General features: G+C 38.6%; 1 protein-coding gene across 1 annotated transcript in view; it reads left to right on the plus strand.

Moving 5' to 3' along the window:
* The window catches only part of EPSTI1 (epithelial stromal interaction 1), a 108,648-nt gene that overhangs the window by 82,432 nt on the left and 3,128 nt on the right, over positions 1–23,088 (plus strand). Inside the window, exons 9-10 of the mRNA XM_017871022.1 lie at positions 13,407–13,480; positions 19,338–19,437. Coding sequence (XP_017726511.1) covers positions 13,407–13,480; positions 19,338–19,437 — 174 coding nt within the window. The remainder of the gene's footprint in view (positions 1–13,406; positions 13,481–19,337; positions 19,438–23,088) is intronic.

Raw genomic sequence — 23,088 nt, forward strand, 5'->3', positions numbered from 1 at the left:
TATAAGAAGATACAAAACAATACATTTTTATCATTGCACCCATTTATGTGTTTGTTTATTCCATTCATTCAACAAATGTTTATTGGATACCTACTACAGAATAATTCTTAGGTAAATAATCTAAGTTAAGTTTAGGTGAAAGCACTAAGTTTTGTTCTATGTGTCTCTCTGACTTTCACATTTTTAATTACTCATGGCTCTGGGGACAAAAAGAGCCTCCTCAAGCTTAAACTCTAAATATTTTACATGTGATTCACTTCCTTCTTCTAGAAATTTATTTGTAATTCCTCTTTTTTTCTATATCTTCAATACATTCTTCTCCATTGGATACTTCCTTTTTTTGTCAGAAATATGCCACGGTTGGTGCCAGTAGGTCATGAAGAAGATGATAGAGCACATGTGAACTTCTCATCTCATCTCACCATTCTAAAATAAACCAGCTAACCCCTTCCTTGATTTTGCTATCCTCAGAGATATTACCTTTACTGCTTCTAGCAAATTTAAAAAAAGACAAAGGTAATTTTACTGTACCACTTCTTTATTACCCACTTCATCCTTAATTCCTTATGATCTGGTTTATATTCACAAATGCTGTTACTGAAATTACTTCCTAAATGTAAAATCCCTTCTGAACATACAGTTTAGTGGTCTTTTTGTAATTCCTATCTTCTCCCTGAACTCTGTTACACTAACACCACTTTAAAGCTTTCCTTTTCTGGCTTTTTTTTTTTTTTTTTAACTGTATTTTTCTGGTTGATCTGTCTCAGAGTAATCTCTCCCAGCACTCATTCATTCATTCAATCGGCAAACATGTATTGAGTTCCTGTTATATATTGAGCCTTGTGCAAGTCGCTGAAGCTATAATTAAGATCAGGATAGACAAGTTTCCAGCTCTCCCGAAATTTACATTTTAATGGAGGAGGTAGACAATTAAAAGGAGACAAACAAATACAATATTATACTTGTAAATTTTATAGTGATTCGTCATCTTGTAGTTATTTGTAGTAACTAATTGTGTTATCTCATTACTATAAAGAACTATCTGAGACCGGGTTATTTATAAAGAAAAGAGGTTTAATTGGCTCACAGTTCTGCAGGCTGTACAGAAAATGTGACTGGGAAGGCCTCAGGAAACTTAGAATCATGGTGGAAGCCGAAGGGGAAGGAAGCACATCTTCACATGGCCAACAGGAGAGAGAGCAAAGGTGGATGTACTATATACTTTTAAACAAACAGATTTCCTGAGAACTCGCTATCATGAGAACACAGGGAGGCAATCTGCCTCCATGATCTAATCACCTTGCACCAGGTCCCTCCCCCAAAATTGGGGATTACATTTCAACATGAGATTTGGCTGGGGACACAGAGCCAAACCATAACCCTAATGCTGCAAGGAAATAAATTATGTGTTGTGATAATTTCAGAGTGATGTATCAAATATTGTTGATTGCCTGCCTCTCTACAGTTCTGATTTTTCTTCAAGTATCCGTTCTACTTTGCATGAACTGTGTTTCAGAAAAGGCAGGTTCTACCCCAGCTCCAGGATTCATTCCCAAAGTGGTCTAACTCTTCATGAGAATTCCGTTCTCCTTGACTGTGATTGGTTTCACTGTGGACATGTGATACAGTTTTGACCAATGAGACTAAGGGGAACCTACCTTTGAGGATAGATTTTATCAATATGAAGTATACTACTTTTTGCATTTAATGATTTGTCAGCTTGATTTCTTTTTTGACTATTTTGTCTGATTCTAATAATTCCTCTACCAATTTTTTGTTGTTGTTATTGTTAGCATTTACATGACATTTCTTTAATCACTTAATTTTAACATCTCTGTGTCATGGTTTGAAGTAGATTTTGAGTGGAAAAAAAAAGTCTGGTTTTCCTTTTACTTAGTTTCAGAATATCTTTTAATGAGTAGATTTGATGTGTTCTCATTTATTATGATTACTAGCACATTTGCATGTATTTGTATTCTTACTACATGATTTACTTTTAATTAGTTATGTTTTCTTTTTTTTACTGACACTGAATTTTCTGTTTCATTTATTTACTGTTTTTTTCTTCTCTCCCCTCCCCCTTCCTGTACTATAAGAAATTTCAGTGTTTCTATTTTTGTTTCTAATCTTGCATAGCCTTTGGTTGTCTCTTTTAATCTGAAAATACATGTCTCTCTTCAGTTTTCCTTTTTTCTTCCTAATTTTCTTTTATGTCTCTTTACCCATATTGTCTTTGCTCTCCATTTCTGGGACATCTATCAAATGGACTTTGGACATTTCATATCTATTCTGTGTATACCTTCATTGTTTTCTTATACTTCTTATCCCTTTGGCCTTTTTTTTTTTTTTAATTGGATTCTGGAAGAAAGCTTTAGCTAGATCATCCTGCTCACTAAATTTTTTTCTTGACTTTTCATTCTGATTATTTGGCACATATTGAGTATGTTTATTTACCACGATTGCTGATTTGGTAAGTAGCGGTGTTCTGCTTTGTAAGTGCAGTATTCTTTCTCATCTCATTTTACTTAATGTTTGTATGTTTGTGACTATACAAACATTAAAGTTTTCTATTTACCATATTAATTGTTTTTTTTTTTTCTTTCTCTTTTAATCTTTATCTCCCATGGAATTCTTTCTCAAATGTTTGGTTTTTCTTATCTCCTTATATATATATTTGGATATGCTGCTGAGTGAGGTATGTAGGAGCTTGTCTTCTGTGTGGAGTAGCCTCGTGTTCTCTTATAGTCAGTAGGTACTTGGGTCGTTGCCCTGTTTCCCTGAGCCCAGCTATGGCTCTCCCATTCACTTCTGACCTTATGGGCCACGATGGTGCTGCCTACTATGTAGTGCAAGTGTGGGAGGGGAAAGAACCCACCACCAAGCGGCTCTCAGTGCAGTTTCCTAACTGATCTTTTTTTTTTTTTTTTTTTTTTTTTTTGAGGGGATCCCCTTTTGTCCCCGCGGGGGGGGGCTGCGCCGAATCTCGGCTCACTGCAAGCTCCGCCTCCCGGGTTCACGCCATTCTCCTGCCTCAGCCTCCCGAGTAGCTGGGACTACAGGCACCCACCACCTCACCCGGCTAGTTTTTTTTTTTTTGTATTTTTTAGTAGAGACAGGGTTTCACCGTGTTAGCCAGGATGGTCTCGATCTCCTGACCTCGTGATCCGCCCGTCTCGGCCTCCCAAAGTGCTGGGATTACAGGCTTGAGCCACCACGCCCGGCCCTAACTGATCATCTTAATGACTGTCCCAGTATTCCCTCCTGGAGCTCCTTCAGAAGCAGGTGGACTTAGCTCCAATTTATCCTGCACGTTGGTTTTCCCTTGTAACGTAACCTGTCTCCTTTCTCTCTTTCAGAAATGTCTTAAAATATCTGATAAGCTGATTGCACTTATTGATTGTGCATGGTTATTGTTTTTATAGTCATTTAGAAAGTCATTGATTTTATAGTCAAAATATATACAAGAATCAGTAAAATACTGGAAGTCAGAAAATAAACGATTGGGTGACAGAGGAAATTATTATTGTAGAACACATACAAAATTATAGGGAGAGCCTTTTATAGGAAATTCATGTAAAGCTGTACTCAAAGAAAATGACAACATTTTAATCCATTCAATACTAAAAAAAGAAAATAAATGAATTAAGCATCTAATCCAAGAATTTAGAACAAAAACAATAAATGATCCTGAAGAAAGTAATTAAGATAAGAACAGAAATTAATAATAAAACTCTAAGAAACAGCTGTTATAAAAATCCAACAGCTTGTTCTTTGATAAGGTCAACAAATGAACACATCTTTGGTAAGTCTAATCAAGAAGAGATTAGTAAAAATGCAAATACACAGCATTAGAAATGAGGGACTAGAACCATAGATTTGGAAAAGATTAAAATTGTGTTACTGTAGACAATGCTGTGCTAATAAATTAAAAATTTGTATTAAGTGAATTATTTTCTAGGAAAATATATAACTCTATTCATAAAGACCAACGAAAATGCAAGTGATTTCTGAAGTTTTCTGAGAATTACTTCCCCCAGGAGACTGAACTTGGATAATTTTAGAGGCAAGTTCCTTCAAATTTTCAAGGAACAGATTTTTTTCCCTATGCTTTACAAATTATTTCAGAGTAAGAAAAAAAGACGAAACATTTTAGAATTTTATTTCACTATCCCCATGATGTCACAATCTAATAAAGGAAGCATGTGCACACTCACGCACGTGTGCGCACACACACACTCTCTCTCCTTCTCCCTCTCTCTCGCTCTCTTACAGGAAGACCAATCATAAAGATGGAGATTAACATCTGAAAGAAAATTCTAGTTAATGAAATTTTTCTCTCAATAGCAATTTACCAAGGCAAAGTGGAGTTTATTCCAGGAGTGCAAAGATAACTAGCTGTGTATTAAAACTTTTTATATCTTATCACTGCAATAGGATAGGTCATGTGACAAGAATATTTGGCTATCTCTTTAGTTACACAAAAGACATTGATACATTTTAATTTTACTATCAATTAAAAAACACTTCAGTGAACTAAAAATAATATTTTATTAACAAACGTGTAGTCTTCTAAACCAATAACAACATAATATTCAGTGGTGAAATACTAAAACTATGAACAACATAAGGATTTTTGCAACCCCTAATAAAATGGATGTTACCCAATATTATTCTGAACATTCCAACCTCGTGCTACTCAAAGTTATTTGATAGAAAACTTACTTTTTTAACTAAAAAAATAAATAAATAAAAAACCCTGTTTTACTGAATGGAACAAGGTTTGGATATTTTAAGCCAACAATAAAGGAGCTTTTCTAATTATTGCAAGTAGGTTGTTATTTATGGATGGGTGCAATTTGCCTGTGTAAACTAAGAGAATCAACTGAAAAATGAGAACGAATGGAGTTTAATGAAATAGTTGGGCTGGGCGTGGTGGCTCACTTCTGTAATCCCAGCACTTTGGGAGGCCGAGGCAGGTGGATCACCTGAGGTCAGGAGTTCGAGACCAGCCTGGCCAATGTGGTGAAACCCCATCTCTACTAAAATTTAGCTGAGCATGGTGGCAGGCACCTGTAATCCTAGCTACTTGGGAGGCTGAGGAATGAAAAGCGCTTGAACCTGGGAGCCGGAGGGTGCAGTAAGCCAAGATTGCACTATTGCACTCTACCCTGGGCAACAAGAGTGAAGCTCTGTCTCAAAAAAAAAAAGAAGAGAGTTGGTTACAAAATATATACAAGAATCAACAACTTTCTCAAATACAAGCAAAAATTAATTAGAAAATACAGGCCGGGCGCGGTGGCTCAAGCCTGTAATCCCAGCACTTTGGGAGGCCGAGACGGGTGGATCACAAGGTCAGGAGATCGAGACCATCCTGGCTAACACGGTGAAACCCCGTCTCTACTAAAATACAAAAAACTAGCCGGGCGAGGTGGCGGCGCCTGTAGTCCCAGCTACTCGGGAGGCTGAGGCAGGAGAATGGCGTGAACCCGGGAGGCAGAGCTTGCAGTGAGCTGAGATCTGGCCACTGCACTCCAGCCTGGGTGACACAGCGAGACTCCGTCTCAAAAAAAAAAAAAAAAAAAAAAAAATACATTATGGGACAAAAGATCTAATCAAAAGCAACTATATAAATAATTGTTCAACAGCTAAAAAAAATTAAAACTTTCCTGGAATCCACAAAAGTCCATTTTTAATTGACAAAACATTATTTGTATTTATAATGTACAACATAATATATTGAAGTATTTAAACATTGTGAAATGGCTAAGTCTAGCTAATTAACAAATGCATTACCTCACAGTTACCATTTTTGTGGTGAAAGCACTTAACATTCTTTGCGTTTTCAAGAATATAATAAATGATCATTATTGTCATTAACTATAACTATTGTCATTAACTTTATCATGCAATAGACCTCTTGAATTTATTCCCCATATCTAACTGTAATTACATATCCTTTGACCAGTATCTCCCCGAACTCCACCATTTCCTCCTAACCACCCCAGCCTCTGGTAACCACGATTCTACTCTATTTCTACGAGATCAGCTTTTTAAAGTCCATGTGTAAATGAAATCATGTGGTATTTGTCTTTCTGTGCCTGGCTTATTTCATTTAACATAATGTCCTCCAGGTTCATCCATGCTGTTGCAAATGACAAGATTTCCTTCTTTTTATGGTGGAATAATATTCCATTCTGTATATATCTCACATTTTCTTTATCCATTCATCCATTGATGGACACTTACTTAGGTTGATTCCATATCTTGGCTATTGTGAGCAGTGCTGCAATAAACATGGGGGTGCAGATATCTCTTTGACATACTTGTTTTATTTCCTTTGGATAGACACCCAGTAGTGGGATTGCTGGATCATATGGTACTTCTGTTTTTAATTTTGTTGAGGAAAACTAATACCTCTTTTCATAATGGCTGTACTAATTTACACCCCCACAAGCAGCATGTAAGGGTTCCCTTTTCTCCATATTCTTGCCAGCGCTTGTGATCTTTTGTCCTTTTTGATGATAGCCCTTGTAATGGGGGTGCGATAATAGTTCATTGTGGTTTTAGTTTGCATTTTCCTGACGATTAGTCACGTTGAGCATTTTTTCATATACCTGTTGGCCATTTGCATGTTTTCTTTCGAGAAATAGCTACTCAAGCTTTTTGCCTATTTTATTTTATTTTTTTTATTATTTTTGAGATGGAGTTTTGTTCTTATCGCCCAGGCTGGAGTGCAATGGCATGATCTTGGCTCACTGCAACCTCCGCCTCTCGTTTGCAAGCGATTCTCCTGCCTTAGCCTCCTGAGTAGCTGGGATTACAGGCATCTACCACCACACCCAGCTATTTTTTTTTTTTGTATATTTAGTAGAGACGGGGTTACACCATGTTGACCAGTCTGGTCTTGAACTCCTGACCTCAGGTGATCCACCCACCTCGGCCTTCCAAAGTGCAGGGATTATAGGCGTGAGCCACTGTGCCTGGCCCTTGTTGCTTATTTTAAAAATTAGGTTATTTGTTCTCTTGCTATTGAGTTGAGTACCTTATGTATTTTGGGTACTGACCCCCTATTAGATGTATAGTTTACAAATATTTTCTCCCATTCTGTAGATTGTCTCTGTAGTCTATTGATTGTTTCCTTTGCTGTGTAGAAACTTTTTAGTTTGATGTAATCTCATTTGTCTGTTTTTGCTTTTGTTGCCTGTCCTTTTAAAGTCTTATCCAAAAAATCTTTGCCCAGACCAATGTCATGGAGCTTTTCCACAATATTTTCTTTTTCTTTTCTTTCTTTTTTGTTGAAACAGTCTGTCACCCAGGCTGGAGTGCAGTGGCACCATCTCGGCTCACTGCAACCTCTGCCTTTGGGATTCAAACAATTCTCGTGACTCAGCCTCCCAAGTATCTGGGATTACAGGTGTGTACCATCGTGCCTAGCTAATTCTCGTGATTCAAACAATTCTCGTGACTCAGCCTCCCAAGTATCTGGGATTACAGGTGTGTGCCACCATGCCTGGCTAATTTTGGTATTTTCAGTGGAGACGGGGCTTTGCCATATTGGCCAGGCGGGTCTTGAACTCCTAGCCTCCGGTGATGTGCCTGCCTCGGCCTCCCAAAGTGTGGGGATTACAGCCATAAACCACCGTGCCCAGCCTCCCCCGTATTCTCTTCTAGTACTTTTCCAGTTTCAGGTCTTACATTTAAAGTCTTTAATCCATTTTGAGTTGATTATTTTTTAACGCCTTTTATGAAAACTGTCAAATTGAGTTGTTTTTGGTATGTGATGAGAGAAAAGGATTTAATTTCATCCTTCTGCATGTGGATATTCAGTTTTCCCACTACTGTTCATTGAGGAGACTGTCCTTTCCCCTATGTTCTTGGTACTTTTGCCAAAAATCAGTTGGCTCTACATGTGTGGATGCATTTTTGGACTCTCCATTCTGTTCCATTGGTCTGTATGTTTGTTTGTATGCCAGTACCACGCTATTTTGGTTATTATACATAAAAGTCAATCTGAATAAAGCAGAGATGGCTAATATTCCCAAATGCTAAAACTCAGTATTTCAGTAACTATAGTTCTATCCAAATTTACTTGTAAGTTTAATGCAATTCTAGTAATAAATTTCAGTGGAATTTGAGGTAATTTGAAAATACTGTTTCTAAATTTCAACTGAGAGAATAATAATGAAATTTAAACTTTAGAAAAATGTGAATAATAATTTATGTATTTGTTGGGGTAAGGAGAACTTCCACTAGTCGGTATCAATATATACCACAAACACTCAAGTACTGTTACTGGTGAGAGGATAAACTGAGAGGCACTTTGGCAACATCAAGAGTTTCCCAAAACTAAAAATGTTAGATCTAAAGGTATACATGTATTCTGAGGAAATAATGAGAGATGCACACAAGATATATGTACAAGGTTGTTTATTTTTAACATAAGATTAATGGGAAATTTGAAACAGTTTGTTCAGTGATAGAGGATTTGAAGGTTTTGGAGTTTGGAATAAATATGATGCAGCAATTATGACCACATTTTAATAACATAATAGAAATATGCTCACATATATGAAAATGAAAACAAAGATCATAAAATAGAGTGCAGATAAGTTTTGAAACCTACCTCCTCCTTGCATTTTGTGCAGGAAATATTTTTAGGTGGGAGACATAGAGTTGTGATTCCATGCTTATTGTAACTGGAAGTTCATTTCTCTCTATGTTAAAATGATAGAACTAGCAACAGCAAGTACAAAGTTACAATTAGATAAGAGGAATACGTTTTGATGTTCTGTTATACAGTGGAGTGACTGTGGTTGACAGTGAGATAGTGTGCCTTACAAAATAGCTAGATAAGAGGCTTTGGAATATTCTCACTACAAATAAATGATAAATGCATGAGATCATGTACATACCAAGTGCCCTGATTTGATCATTTTGCAACATATATAGTATCAAAATATCAAATTGTATCCTATAATATGTACAAACTGTCAATTAAAAAATTAAAAATTAAAAACAACAGCTAGTAAGAGGAGAGTGTACATGACTTGTGTTATTTTAAAACTCTGCTTCACCCATTAGTATTTATTTGCCTTCATTTGGTTGGTGCTCTGTAAATTCTGGGTGGCAGCTGGTGCCTTTTCTCCCCATTCTTGATAGCCAAGGCCATCTTTCTTCTTCAAGGCAAAGGTATTACTGTGGATGCCTGAGAACCAGGACTTCTTTAAACTCTCCTCCCGCCCCTCAAAGCTCTTCTGTGTTAAACCTTCAAAGGAAGGCGTTCTTGAACTTCATGACTTCATGGTCTCAACTCTCCTGCTTCCACTATCCTTTCCCTCTTGTTGTGTTGAGAGAACATGCTCTCCTGGGAGAAGTTTGTCCTGCCAGGCAATGGCATTTTCATGTTTACATAAAGCAGTCAAGCTGAACCATGTCGGAATACACTCTGCTGGGATTCAGACATGGTTTTAAAATGACCCTATGTTCACCTTCAGTTACCACACTGAAACTTTGCTTTGGAGCATGCTTTCCCTCTAACGTTGTCAGGTTTCTTAAGCATCCAGCCTTACACACCGCTGTCTGTTGTATAGTTGACCCTCTGTAGAACAGGGCACCATCAGACAATTGGAGCCCGGAGAAATGATGTTTGCAACCTCTTCCCGGAAATGGCGACCCCTCTTCTTCTTATTATTGGCTTGGGCTCCAAGCAGAGATATTGGTGCCATCCTGCAGCTCCCCAGCAGAGCAGCCCTCCTGGGTGAGCACTGCATCGGGTGGCCACAGGCAGTGGCGCTATTTGCAGTGTTGTCCTCATTTACCATATACCACTTGGCCGATGTTTATAGGAAGTTCCACACTTTCAGTCTCTAAGATGGTATTTTGTTTATCATATCGCCAACATACCCTCCTTTGTGTGCAGCTCTGTATGGATGTAGGGATTTGCATAGCACCGTGATAAGACAATGCACGAACACTAAGTGTTGAACACCCTTCTCTTGTTTGCATTCCTTCCTTGTATTACCATGTCATGTGGCTTAAAGTTGTGTTTAGCAGCACATTTCTTTTTACCTTGTATCAGAACTGTTCCTGGATCTGTCTGCCTTATTATACTGTGATTTACTTCAGGGTGGAGCTGTGCTGGTATCTGTACCTTTAGCATGAACCCAGGTATCTGGAAAATGGTTGACATGTGACAATATGCATTGAGTTGTCACTGTCCTCCTGCTTAGAGTGCTTTGATGCTTTTCATGTCCCAAGCTTGGTCCTTGGAACAAGAACAACTTATTTTTATTTGCTTAACTCTAGATATTGAACTTCTGTGTGGGATCTCAGTAAATGAACCAAGAATATGCTTATAAGGCATGCAGACACATCCTCAGTGGCTGTCAGTTCAGCAGAACAAATTAATTAGCTGAAATTATCCTTCTTAGTATGGAAGATAAACCAGACTCTCCTTAGTAAATATGCTTTGCTAGTTATAGGATAATAATCCTGAGTGCAGCGATGCCAGCACCTTCCCTTCCGCCATCTGGAGCAATGTTCTTGCATGGTGATGCCTCATCAGCTCCTGTCCTCGTTTCTCTCCTGGTCTTTATCTCTTATCCCCTTTCCTTGCCTCCATAATAGGTTGATGTATGTTGGTCTCTTCCCATCTTCTTTTCTTCCTCCCTAACAGTTCTTAGCTTCATATGTAGTTTTTTGCTCTTTTATATCTCTCTGTGTTAAAATTTACATATTTATTGGAATTTTTAAATAAAGTATAAGGAAACAGAAATGGCCTGTCACACTGATAATAAATTCCTACTGATGGTATGAGGAAATCATATATACACATGGTTCAAAAGTTAATAAAACCTATGTAAGATAGTAAAGCATCCTTTTCTTGCCCATTCACACTTCAAGCACTGCTACCCAGTGTTAATTACAGTTAACATTTTCTTGTGTAGTTTTTCATTAAATGTTTTGGATACACACCAGCATATAAAAGTCGAAATGAATGAATGTATGTTTTCTATTTATGTAGAAGCATCCCAAGAAAACGGCTCTGAACCTATCTCCTCTCACTTAATGTATCTTAGAGATCTCTCCATAGGCCCCCCGCTCTGCCTTACAAAACATCCATCTTATTCTTTGTAACTGTTTCATTGTATTCCATTGTGCTGATGGTCTCACTTATCATGCAAGTTTTTTGTTGGTGGGCATTAACATTTTTCCCTGAACTTTTACAGTTTCAATAATATAACTGAATATTCATATACATACATCTTTGAACACTTCTGCAAGGGATGTATACATCTTACATTTTGATGCTTATTGCTAAATTGACCTCCAAAAACCAAATTAGGTTTCACTAATTTAGATGCTATACCAGAGTGTTTTCTGTCAAACTTTTCTGATTTTTGTCAATGCAATAGAAACATCAAATAATACAATTCTGGTAAAACTTATATTAGAAAATATTAAGGTTTTCTGGTTAAACATTGCACATGAAAAGCATTTCATTTGCTTATGTTTTATCACTTTCCCCATATACCACTAAAAATAGAGGAATTTTTTTAAAAGTCATAAGCCAACAAGAGCAAAAGAATAGACTAGTAGACTGCAGTAAAGATACAAGCCAAAAATTTAAGTCTGGAACTAGGTGGTCAGTGGCAACTGATTTAGTGTAGCAGGATAAGCCAGAACTCATTTGCAAGAAGCAGTAAGACAGAAGTTGGTTAAGTTCAGGAATTGGAGGCACCTGGTACCTTTGAAGCCTAGACTTGAAAACAGGAGGATGAATTAGAAACTTGAATGAGGAGCTATAGGATTTCTAGATCCCTCTCCCACCACACTGAATGTTAAAAAAAGAAATGTTGTAAGAGAATGAGGCTGGGGGTGTACTATGAGAGGAAGCTGGGATTGGGGTGGAGGTGGTAATAGAGACATCAATCTTTTTCCATTGTAGGCAGTCAAAAGATGATACAGTTTTTTAAACATTAAGAAATGAATAAACGTGCATACTATTAAGAAGAAGATAATTACTGACAAAACCACATGTAGGAATTGAAAATGATTGTGGAGACGAGGGAGAGGACAGGAGCTTCTTTCACATCAGTATACTTGGTAGTACTGATAAGGAGTACTAATACTTGGTAGTACTAATAAGAGTACTAATACTTGGTAGACTAAAAAACGATCCTGTTGTGCAAGAGTGAGACTTGAGCATAAAACTTGGCAGCTAGGTGCATAATAAATGCTTATTGAGTGGGCAAATATTATTCACTGATTTCAAAAACTCAAATATTATTCAATGATTTCCCCTTGGTGTTATGTAGGAATTGGAGTTAAGCAATGTGCTTTAGGGATTGATGAGGAATTTATTTGGAATATCACAGTATAAGAAACAAGTCTTTTTATTTTGGGGGACTGTGGAATATTAGAGGGTCTTTGAACAAAGTTAATAAAATGTCAACCTGAACTCTGAGTTTTTTGCATACTTTCATCCAGGAAGTTTGGGAGTTAAAACAACAATAGCAACCTTTTATTGGTATGTGTTAAGACACAGTATTTTCTCTACCAGAAAGTCTCTCTGACTCAGGCACTGGTATATGACTTGGGCCTAATAATTTTCTTCTCTTTGCATTTTTTTGTCTTTGAAATGGGATTAAAATTTATTCTGCCTTAGGGTAGACAGTTGGGTATTAGAGAAATCCTGGGGTTGGTTCTTTGGTATAATACTGTAAACATAGTAACTGGGTCTGGAAGTTAAGTTGCATCTTCCCAGAAGATAAGCAGATTGTTGGAAGCTGAAGATTTAGTTATAATAATGGTCAAACAGACCATTATTCATATAAATATAAAGATTTATATGAAGCAAACTATCTCCTCCAGAGATCTCAAAGTTCTGCTGGTATTAGAAGTAACTAACCAATAATAGGTGATTGCTTGTTCTCCAGGATGGAGAATGTTTTATTAAGAGAATTTCGCTACAAGATTGAGTCCAATATTTATTTGTAAGTTGCTATGAATTTATTAGGAAAGAAATGCTAGAGAAATACCAAGAAATAGTATTGTGTGATATTCCTGAAGGAACTAATTTGATTTGTTTTTCTAAGACATAGATGAATTTGACTTACATTGTATTTTTCTCTGTTTGTGTTGTACCTATTGGTCTAGTATCTTGACCATGCATATTGGCTTTTAATCTAGCAATTTTACACTCACAGAGCAATTCTGTTTGACCAAGCCACAGTTATTTGCTACCTACGTATATAAGAAAATAATTTCACATCCAAATAGTACTTCAGTAAAAGTTTCAAAAATGAAATATTGTACCAGTTGAGGTTAAATATGTAATTGATTTGGGTGTCTTCTGTACAACCATGTTAATTGAAAGCCATTATTTTGAAACTTATTGTTCCTAGAGTGAATTACTGGAACTTAAGCGGCAGCAGCAAGAGGAAGAAAGAGCCAGAATCCACCAGACTGAACACAGGAGGTATAACTGGCTAATAAAATAAGCATCCTTGGTTAAATCAATTACCTACAAAGTTTGTACAGTGTTTTAGGAAAACATTACAGTAACATTATTCATATGGTTTTGGAATGTGTATTACATTTAAATCTGTTGTTGAGATGTGATATATGTATGAGGTATGCCAACTGCTACATATATGAGCACACATACGTGTACATATGTGTATGCACACAAATATCCAATTTTCTTGGATAGGTGGCATAAACTCACATTAGGAAACTGAATCATGTTCTTTTTTTTTTTTTTTGAGAAAGAGTCTCGCTCTGTCACCGTCCCAGGCTGGGTGCGTGGCCAGATCTCAGCTCACTGCACTCTGCTCCCGGGTTTACGCATTCTCCTGCTCAGCCCTCCCGAAGTCTGGGGTACAGGCGCCGCCAACCTCGCCGGCTAGTTTTTTGTATTTTTTTTTAGTAGAGACGGGGTTTCAACATGTTGCGGATGGTCTCGATCTTGACTCGTGATCCGCAGCCTCGGCCCTCCCAAGTGCTGGGATTACAGGCTTGAGCACACGCCCGGCTGAATCATGTTCTTTATTTATTTAATTTATTTTTTTTGAGACGGAGTCTGCTCCGTGTCGCCGGCTGGAGTGGCATGGCCGGTTCTCCAGCTCACTGCAATCAGCTCCGCCTCCGGGTTTACGCCATTCTCACCTGCCTCAGCCTCCGAGTACTGGGATACAGGCGCCCGCACGTCGCCCGGCTAGTTTTTTGTATTTTTTAGTAAAAGAGACGGGGTTTCACCGTGTTAGCCAGGATGGTCTCGTCTCCTGACTCGTATCGCCGTCTCGCTCGGCCAAAAGGTGCTGGGATTACAGGCTTGAGCCACCGCGCCCGGCTGAATCATGTTCTTAAGCTGTGTGTTCAATTAAGGTATGTTTAATTTTCCTTCCATGGGACAGAGTATCCTAATTTGAGACGATGCTGTACCATTTATAGACTTAATTAGAATAATTACATTAATATAGATGGTCAGATACCCATACTTGAGTACAAAAGCTCAAAGACTCATTGAAGTTATTTAATATTGACAAATACATTAGAGAAAAAAATCTTAGAACCATTAAGTAATTTTCAAATAGTCTGAGCACTCCCCATCTTAATCCTAATATCAGACTTAAGAACACCTAGTAAAATATCATGTTACTGTTGGGACAGTGCTAATAAGCACCATATTGTCTGCCATTATTATGCTAAGATTTCTAGGGGGGGACACGGGTTGTTGGAGTTCATTAGGGGTGTACTTGAGTATCTTGGAGAAGAATGTAAGGGTTTTCACAAATTAAAGGAATAAATTCTTTTGATAGTGAATGGCTTCTTTTATGTATTTAACCTTCCCACTGTCACTAAAGTGTGTTTTTGAGTTATGGTGGTTTCATTTTCTAAATGAGAGACTTTAAAAAGCATTCGGTGGAAGTGCCCTATTCTGATGGTGCCTGTAACTGTGGGCGGCGGGCTCACATTTATTTGACTGGACTATGTTGTTCCCATAGTCCAGTCAAAATAGTTTTAAAACTACAAATGTGAGTTATATATTTTTTCTCTTATTTAAGGAAATATCAAAACTCTGATATGTTGGTTAGGCTACATTGTTGGGTAAGATGGTGGTGGGGAAGGATGCTAACTATTTATTATAAAGTAGGCCATGATTTAGTCATTTTGTTACTGTTTTTTTCCTTCCTTCCCTCCTTCTCTCTCTCTCTAATTTGAGACAAAGTCTCAATTTTGTCTATGTTGCCTAGGCGGGAGTGCAGTGGTGGGATCCTGGCTCACTGCAACCTCTGCCTCCCAGGTTCAAGTGATTCTTCTGCCTCAGCCTCCTGAGTAGCTGGGATTACAGGCACATGCCACCGTGCCCGGCTAATTTTTGTATTTTTAGTGGAGATGTGGTTTCACCTGCTGGCCAGGCTGGTCTTGACCTCCTGACCTCAGGTGATCCATCCGCCTCGGCTTCCCAAAGTGCTGGGATTACAGGTGTGAGCCACCGCACCTGGCCTATTTTTTCTTTAAAATACTTTCTGTTTAATAAAACACTTGATATTGTATTTATAAACTGATTCCTAGTAATAGCCAGTTGTTTCTCTGGACTTCTGAGGATTAATCAAACTATAAGACTTTAAGCATCTTAAACATAGTGATGTGTCACATTAATAGGCTCCATTGCTGAAATATTTATCTTTGATGGGCACCTAATAAACACCCAAGCTATTTGATTAGAGGTGGAAAAGATAACTTTTTTGTTATAGGAATCTTGGCTCTCATTCTTTATTTCCATACTACTGAATACCTAAATATTGGTGGGGCTGTTTGATTTCTATATGTTATTTTCTCTTTCTTTTGATTCTACTTAAATAGATCCAATAAATGTGTAGCTCCAAATTTAATCCAAGAAGAGATTTTTCTAGATAATAAACTCAGTAATTAGTTTTGAAGTCTCTTATCAAGTTATTAAATATATATTTTATGCTCTTCATCAGTTTTTGAAAAGAGCTTACATTTGTATTGCCTTTAAAGTGTGCCATGAGCTTTCCCATATTATCATGTGAGAATACATATTCAATGAACTCTTAACAGCTGTGTCCATTCTTACTCAAGGCAACACCACAAGCTATATAGTATGTGTGTAGGGGATGTAAATTAGGTTTTCTCCAGAGGCACAATTTTATTGGCATCAAAAAGACAACGTGCTTTCTACAGTTTAAAAGTTCACATTGCAGAAAACTCAACTCTGAGTGTTATAATAGAAAGCTTTGAGATTCCTGACAAGCTTTTCAATGAACCTGTAATGAGCTTGAGTGCACCTGGACCTGACCCATTGTAAGTATTTGAGTAGGAGAAGACAAGTAGAAACTCTGGAGAGAAATGAGAGAGCATGGGGGTCAAGGACTTGAAAGGATTTGGGCCATGAGGTGAAAACTGGGATGAACTGAATTGATTTATTCAAACTTGAACCATCCCTGAATAATAGTTTTTATCCAAATTAACCCTCAGAAGAAAACCCAGAGCACGACTTTGACCGCAGTAGCTTGTATGTACTTTCTAAAACTATTAAACAAAAATAGAAATTGGTTCTTTTCCCTCCCATTTAGATTCTTGATAGGAATTGAGAGAAGCGAACTCTTTCCTCCCCCATTATCTCTAGCTGACTCACACTGCCGTGGACATAGGCAAGTTGAGGACACTCCTATAGTATCAAAGAGTGCTCAACCACTCTGATGTCCTCTTAGTAACTGATGCTCAAAAGTGAATCACATTACCTTGTGTCTTCGTGACAAGGCATCGGTCTTCGCAGGGTTTGAGTGAATTGAGAGCAATTGCCAGTGAGCTGTTTTGCAGTCTGCACTCATCATCCATGTTGTTTTCAGGGGTGAAGAATGTGTGCCAGGAAGATTTGTTCATTTAGGAACTACATTATCAGGTCACGTTCCATAAAGGTTTAGTTCTAGGTCCCGGGAATAGGGCAAAACATGGCAGAAAGGGTCCCTGACCATGTGGAAATTATAATCTGGAGGAGAGAAATGGAAGTCCACAATCAAAGGCACTGTTATTTCAGATGGTGATGTGTACTGTGAGGACCATATCACAAGAGGATATTAAGGAAGAAATTGGAGGTGATAGGTTACTTAGGAAGGCCTCACTGCAGAGGTGACATCAAAGGAAAAGGAAGAACCAGCCACATAGAGACTGGGGGCAGATGCATGGACTTAGATGGCCTACGAACAGGGGAGAAGCAAGCACAGAGGCTCTAAAGTGCAAATGAGCTTGGACTTTTTGAGTCCCAAGTAATGGGATTTTATTATTATTTTATTTTTGATTTTTATTATTTTTTTAGACAGAGTTTTGCTCTGTCACCCAGGCTGGAGTGTAGTGACGTCATCTCCACTCACTGCAACCTCTGCCTCCCGGATTCAAGTGATTCTCTTGCCTCAGCCTCCTGAGTTGCTGAGACTACAGGTGTCCATCACCGTGCCGGGCTAATTTTTGTATTTTTAGTAGAGATAGGGGTTTTGCCAGGTTGGCCAGGCTAGTCTCCTGACCTCAAGTCTTGCACCTGCCTCGGCCTCCCAAAGCACTGGGATTACAGGCATGAGCCACCACACCTCACCCCATGCGATGGGATTATAGTGAGTGAAGAAGAGAATAATACTCAGTGAGGGAGGAAAGGTAGGCAGGAGCAAGATAACACAACATTTTATAAGCCAGTTTTATTCTAAGACCAATGAGAAGTCATGGGAGAATTTTAAGCTACAGGAAGACAAGATTTCTTTCATAATCTAGTAAAGTTGTGTGGGGACTAGATTACGGAAGGTGGGAGTAAAAGCACTAGCAAGGTGAAGAGGAGATCATAATTTAAACTAGAATGGTATCCATGGAAAGGAAAGCGTAAATTTAGGATGTGTTCAGGAGGTAGAGCTAACAAGCCTTCCAGTGGTTTGGGTGTGGGGTGGAGGATGCTGAATGAAAACCCATCTTTGCTAATGACAAAAAAGACTGGATAAGAACAGCCCCAGGCATGTAGGCAGTCCAGGATACCAGTGGTTGTATTGTTTAATGGGGAGCAGGGTCACTTTCCTTTTCTTGATAGTTGAGTCTCCAGCGAAGTTGGATACTATTCTATCTGCACACTGACAGATTGAGAGAAGGTGACTTAAACATGGAGCTTGGCAGTGAAACAGGCTGACTAGAATATGGCACTTGGATGGATTTTATGGTAAGACAGGAAAGAAGCTTTACAATAGCTGAGGTGGAACCACAGCCCGATGGGACCTAGAGTTGTTGAGAAACAGCAACTAAGATGGCATCTTAGCTAGCACTGAGCAAGCACAGACAGACAAAAACCCCCTCCAGCCTTTGACTTTGCCACCCAGCCTTTATTTTCCTCAAAGTTCCCAAATCTCCCCAGTCACCGGCCTGTAGCCAGTCACCATGACCACGTTCTGCTTATCTTCATGACTGAACAAGAGGCTCATGTGACTGGTTCCTGCCTTCCGTCCTTCCATACATGTATATTTGCTGCTATGCACCCGGCATTGTGTTTCTGCTTCCAAGAAGCTTACAGTCTTATTTCTGTACTTCCTAAATAATCTGTTGATATCATAAGGTACCTATTGCAGTGTCATTTCTTCAGTTTCCAAGTCCCTGACTCTATTCAGCCATCCGTGGGCAACTCAGAGCATGGTGTTACCTGTGATTTATTATTTTAAATTTAAAAATTGAAATATGAAACACAGAAAGGTCCATAAAGCAGATATTTATGATGATTAATTATAAAGTAAACAACCAGGTAGCGAGCTCCAGAAATAGAATAATATAACCATCACCCTACTGCCTTCCATTTCTGCTTTGCATGTGTGGAGTTTACTTTAGCAAGACTGGCAGTGGAGTGCAGGGAACATGGGAAGGACATCTGTCTTGCAGCAATAATGCCATAGAGCTATCTTTGGTTCTTCTTCATGTTTTGGTTCGTGCTGAGGCTTCTGTCTTTCTCCAGCCTCTGAGGTTCATACCTGGCATGACTCTGAGGGCTGTAGTTTCTTTCTTGAACTAGGGTCTTGCTGAACTGGTAGGAGATGAGTGCCTGAAACTCTCAGGTTAAGAACTCATACCCCCTTTGGCTTGAGCCAAGATTGGCACCATCTCCAGTAAAGAGCGGTTAATAGCATGTCATATGGTTAGTATGAAGAGAAGTGTCTGTAGATGTCTTGTAAGCTGAAGCCAGGAAGCTATCCCCAGGGTCAGTTCACACAACACATTAGGTTCTCAGAAATCTCTCAGCCCTGCAGCAAGTTTTCTACTCACACACATTTTTCATTGTTTTAAAGGGTAAATAATGCTTTTCTGGACCGACTCCAAGGCAAAAGTCAACCAGGTGGCCTCGAGCAATCTGGAGGCTGTTGGAATATGAATAACGGTAACAGCTGGGTGAGTTTTTTTCTTTTCTCTTAAAAAAATCATCTTTGAATGTTGAAGAATAAAACAATGAGAATTTTAATATATGTTTTGGCCTTCTCCCCAGATATTATGTTTTGTTGTTGTTATGCTGTTCAGCAGTGTGATGGGCAGTCAGCCAGGGGATTACTGTAAATTCCACAATAGCTTCTGAGAGGGAGAAAGTCCTGATTTTAGCTCTGGCCAATCACAATAACAAATGACACCTGCCCTTTGTTTTCAGCATGATTGCCTGGACTCTAAGGCTTTTTATCATCCCTTGCGCAGACCTACAAAAAAACAAATGAACGTTTTTTTTTTTCAGAAAGATTTTAAATGAAATATGGTTATAAAAATAATAAGCATTCTCTAGTAATACATTCTTTCAGTCAAACTAACACATCAAAGAAACCAGTAGTTAATTTTTCACTACAAAATGATTTTTTAAAAACCCTATAGCAAAAGGCACTTTTAAAAAATGAAATATCCTTACATATTTCTGTGATGAAAACCTTGCAACTGTGTTGTAATATGTGTTTAATGTACTTTGTGTGCACAATATGTTATTGAGCGAGCACCAAAGCTTTGGAATATATATAATTGTAAGGTTTGCAATGTGTATAAAATCAAAAACTAAAGACCATAGGCCTTCCAGTTTCATTGAAGTCCAAGTGCATAACTGCCTTCTCTCTCTCACACTCACTCCCTTTATATACACACACATCAGATAGAAATCTGTAAACCGGTAAAAATACAACAAAATAGTCAAGTGCTTGCTGACCTAGAAAGTCTAGAGAAGATCTTCCTTTAATAAATACTCGACAGACCAATGATCATGTTTGAGAAGTCAATCTGTTAGAAATCTTATAGCATGTACCTTTGAAAGACATCTAGTAATCTAGTAGTTTAAATTGATGAATGGATTTTACAAATGTATACATATTTAAGATAATTGAACATAAGCAAATTTGCAGAGAACGCTTCCTGGATGTGTCTATTTATCCCTAATATATGCTCATTTGTTACACTCTGGCATTCAGAATGGGACAGTATGGAACAGAGAAAATAACTGAAACGCAGGATCTTTGCATTGTGTGATGCAATGTACACATACTGTCTTGCAACAATATGTGAGTAGGAGTCATGTGGAAAATGGGCCATTGTGAGTTGCAGACATTATCCAAGCTTGTATAACTTAGTTGTGAAACACGATTGGAATTTAGATTTTGTCAGGGCTTGGAAACACACTGTATGGTTGTCATTTCTTCTCTATGGAACTGCTCTTAAAACTTAGAAAGTATCTATCTGGAGCAGAGGGGAAGATGATGGGAAGGCATAAATGGATATCACATAGGCTTCTGAGGACGTGAGGATGTGGCAATCTGGCTCACCAATGACTATTGGCAGGCCTTAGTGAGCCACAAATCTCTGCTTAGATTCCTCACAGATCAAAGAGAGGAGCATTGTTTTCTCATGATGTAATAGCGAGGATGATTGGGTGAAATTTTTAGTAGGATGGGCATATCCAAGTCCAAAGGGCTTATCAGTGCTTTCCTTACTTAAAAGAAGCAGCAAGAGAAATCTGGAAAGTTCCTCAGGTGCCCACCTTCACCTCTATTGACCTCCAGACATCTGCACTTCTGTACTTGCTTTGCTTTATGATTTATCTTCTCCACCTCCTGGGGGACTTTGTTCTAATAATACTCTCTCCTCTCTACTGAATTGCTGAATGTTCCATCTCAACTAGAACACTTCCATCAGCATAAAATATAAATCAGTTATCAATTCTGTTGATAGCACATTTCCGAACTCTTGCTACTGCCCTGTTTCTCTGTCCTCCTTCAGAGTAAAACATTAAAAGGTGCCTACCCTTGCTATCTCTAGTTTCTTTGTTTTTTCTTAAACCCACTCTTTTCAGGTTTTAGAATCTACCCATCAAAAAGAATGTTCTTTTCGTGGTCACTAAAAGTGTTCACATTGCAAAATCCAACGATTATTTCTCAATCTTCATCTTTTGACTGCTCGCCATTCTTCGTCACGGTGAATCACTCCCTCTTCTTTGAAACCGTTTCTTTACTTAGCTTCTGGGACACTGTACTCTCCTGGGTTTTCATATACCTCTGTAATAACCCCTTTTCATTCCTCTTTGCTGAACTCCTTGCATCTTCCTGCCCTCTCAACAGTGAAGTGCCTCAGGGATCTGCTTTGGACCACTTTCTGAACTGATGTTCACTTAATACCTTGATGACCTCTTTCATTCTTATGAAATTAGATGCTAGCTGTATGTTCATGACTCCCAAGTTTATTTCCAGCCCAGACCCCTTCCTCCAAACTCCAGACTTGTGTACCCAGTTGCCTACCCAACACATCTCTACTTATCCAAGATGTGTAATACACATTTCAGCCTTAACATGTCTAAAACCTAACCTTTGATCCCCTTTACCCCAGTGCTCTATCTGCACATTTTCCTGTTTCCGTAATGGTGCAGTCTCTCTCTCACACCCACACAGCTAGCCATCAACAAATCCTCTTGACTCTTCCTTCCCAATATATCCAATTCAGCAGCTTCTCACCATCCTCATCATCATTATCCTGCTTCCAGCCTCTCAGTGCTCATCCAGATACTTGCAGTAGTCTCCTAGATGGTTTCCTTCCTTCCACAATTACTTACCTACAGTCTGTTCTCAATACAAGAGTGAAAGAAGTCAGATTCTGTCCCCGCATACCCCTCCAATGGCTTCCACCACCCCCCAAATCACTTTTAGTAAAAGCCGAAGTCCTTCCAGCAGCCTACCAGGTGCTGCATGATCCAGACCCCTTCTTAGGCCTCTGGCTCTCGTTCTTCATTTCTCTCTAGCCACACCAGCTTTCTTGCTGAGAGCACTGGCTGCTCTGTCTATACTATTCTCCATAATATCCATATGGTTTGTCCTCCTTCATTTACTTTCTTGAATTCCACGGTCTCAGTGAGGTTACTTTGGCATCCTAGTTAAAGCTGCTGCCTGTCCTCTCACTCTGGCTCCTGCAGTTCCCTTTCTAGGCTCCCCTCCCTTTTTCTATAGCACTCTTCAACTTCTAACATACTTTTGAAACATAATTTCCTTGTACGTTTTGTTGACTGTTTACTCTTCACCTCTCCCTGTGGTGATTGATGTATGTTCCACGTTCTACAAGGGCGGGGCCATTGGATTGTTGTGTTCACTGACATATCCCAGGCATAAAACAGTAACTGGAACTTACCGCACACGCAAGGAAACAAGTGGTTGTGATTCAACATCACAAACACAACAGAGGGCCAGATGATTTCATGTGCTAAAATGATTAGATACTGAATTTAAAAAATATTTGATGAAATAAAAATTGGATTTGAAATAATGAGCAAAAAATAGGAGGCAATGAAAGACAACCAAGCAGACTTGAAAAAGAATTAGACCAAAATGCCATTTCTTATCAATTATTTGGCAAAAAGAACCCTAAAAGATTGACAATATATACTCTGTCGGCAAGGCTGTGGGGAAAAGGGTACTTTACACATCATTGGTGGACACGCAAAGTGATACAAACACTATCAACAGCAATGTCTTACTGTCTTCCCATTAAACAAAGACCAGGCCTATACATATTAGAGCAAAATTCTATTAAACT

Source organism: Rhinopithecus bieti, unplaced genomic scaffold, assembly GCF_001698545.2.
Source record: "Rhinopithecus bieti isolate Rb0 unplaced genomic scaffold, ASM169854v2 scaffold_5273, whole genome shotgun sequence".
NCBI classification, from domain to species: domain Eukaryota; kingdom Metazoa; phylum Chordata; class Mammalia; order Primates; family Cercopithecidae; genus Rhinopithecus; species Rhinopithecus bieti.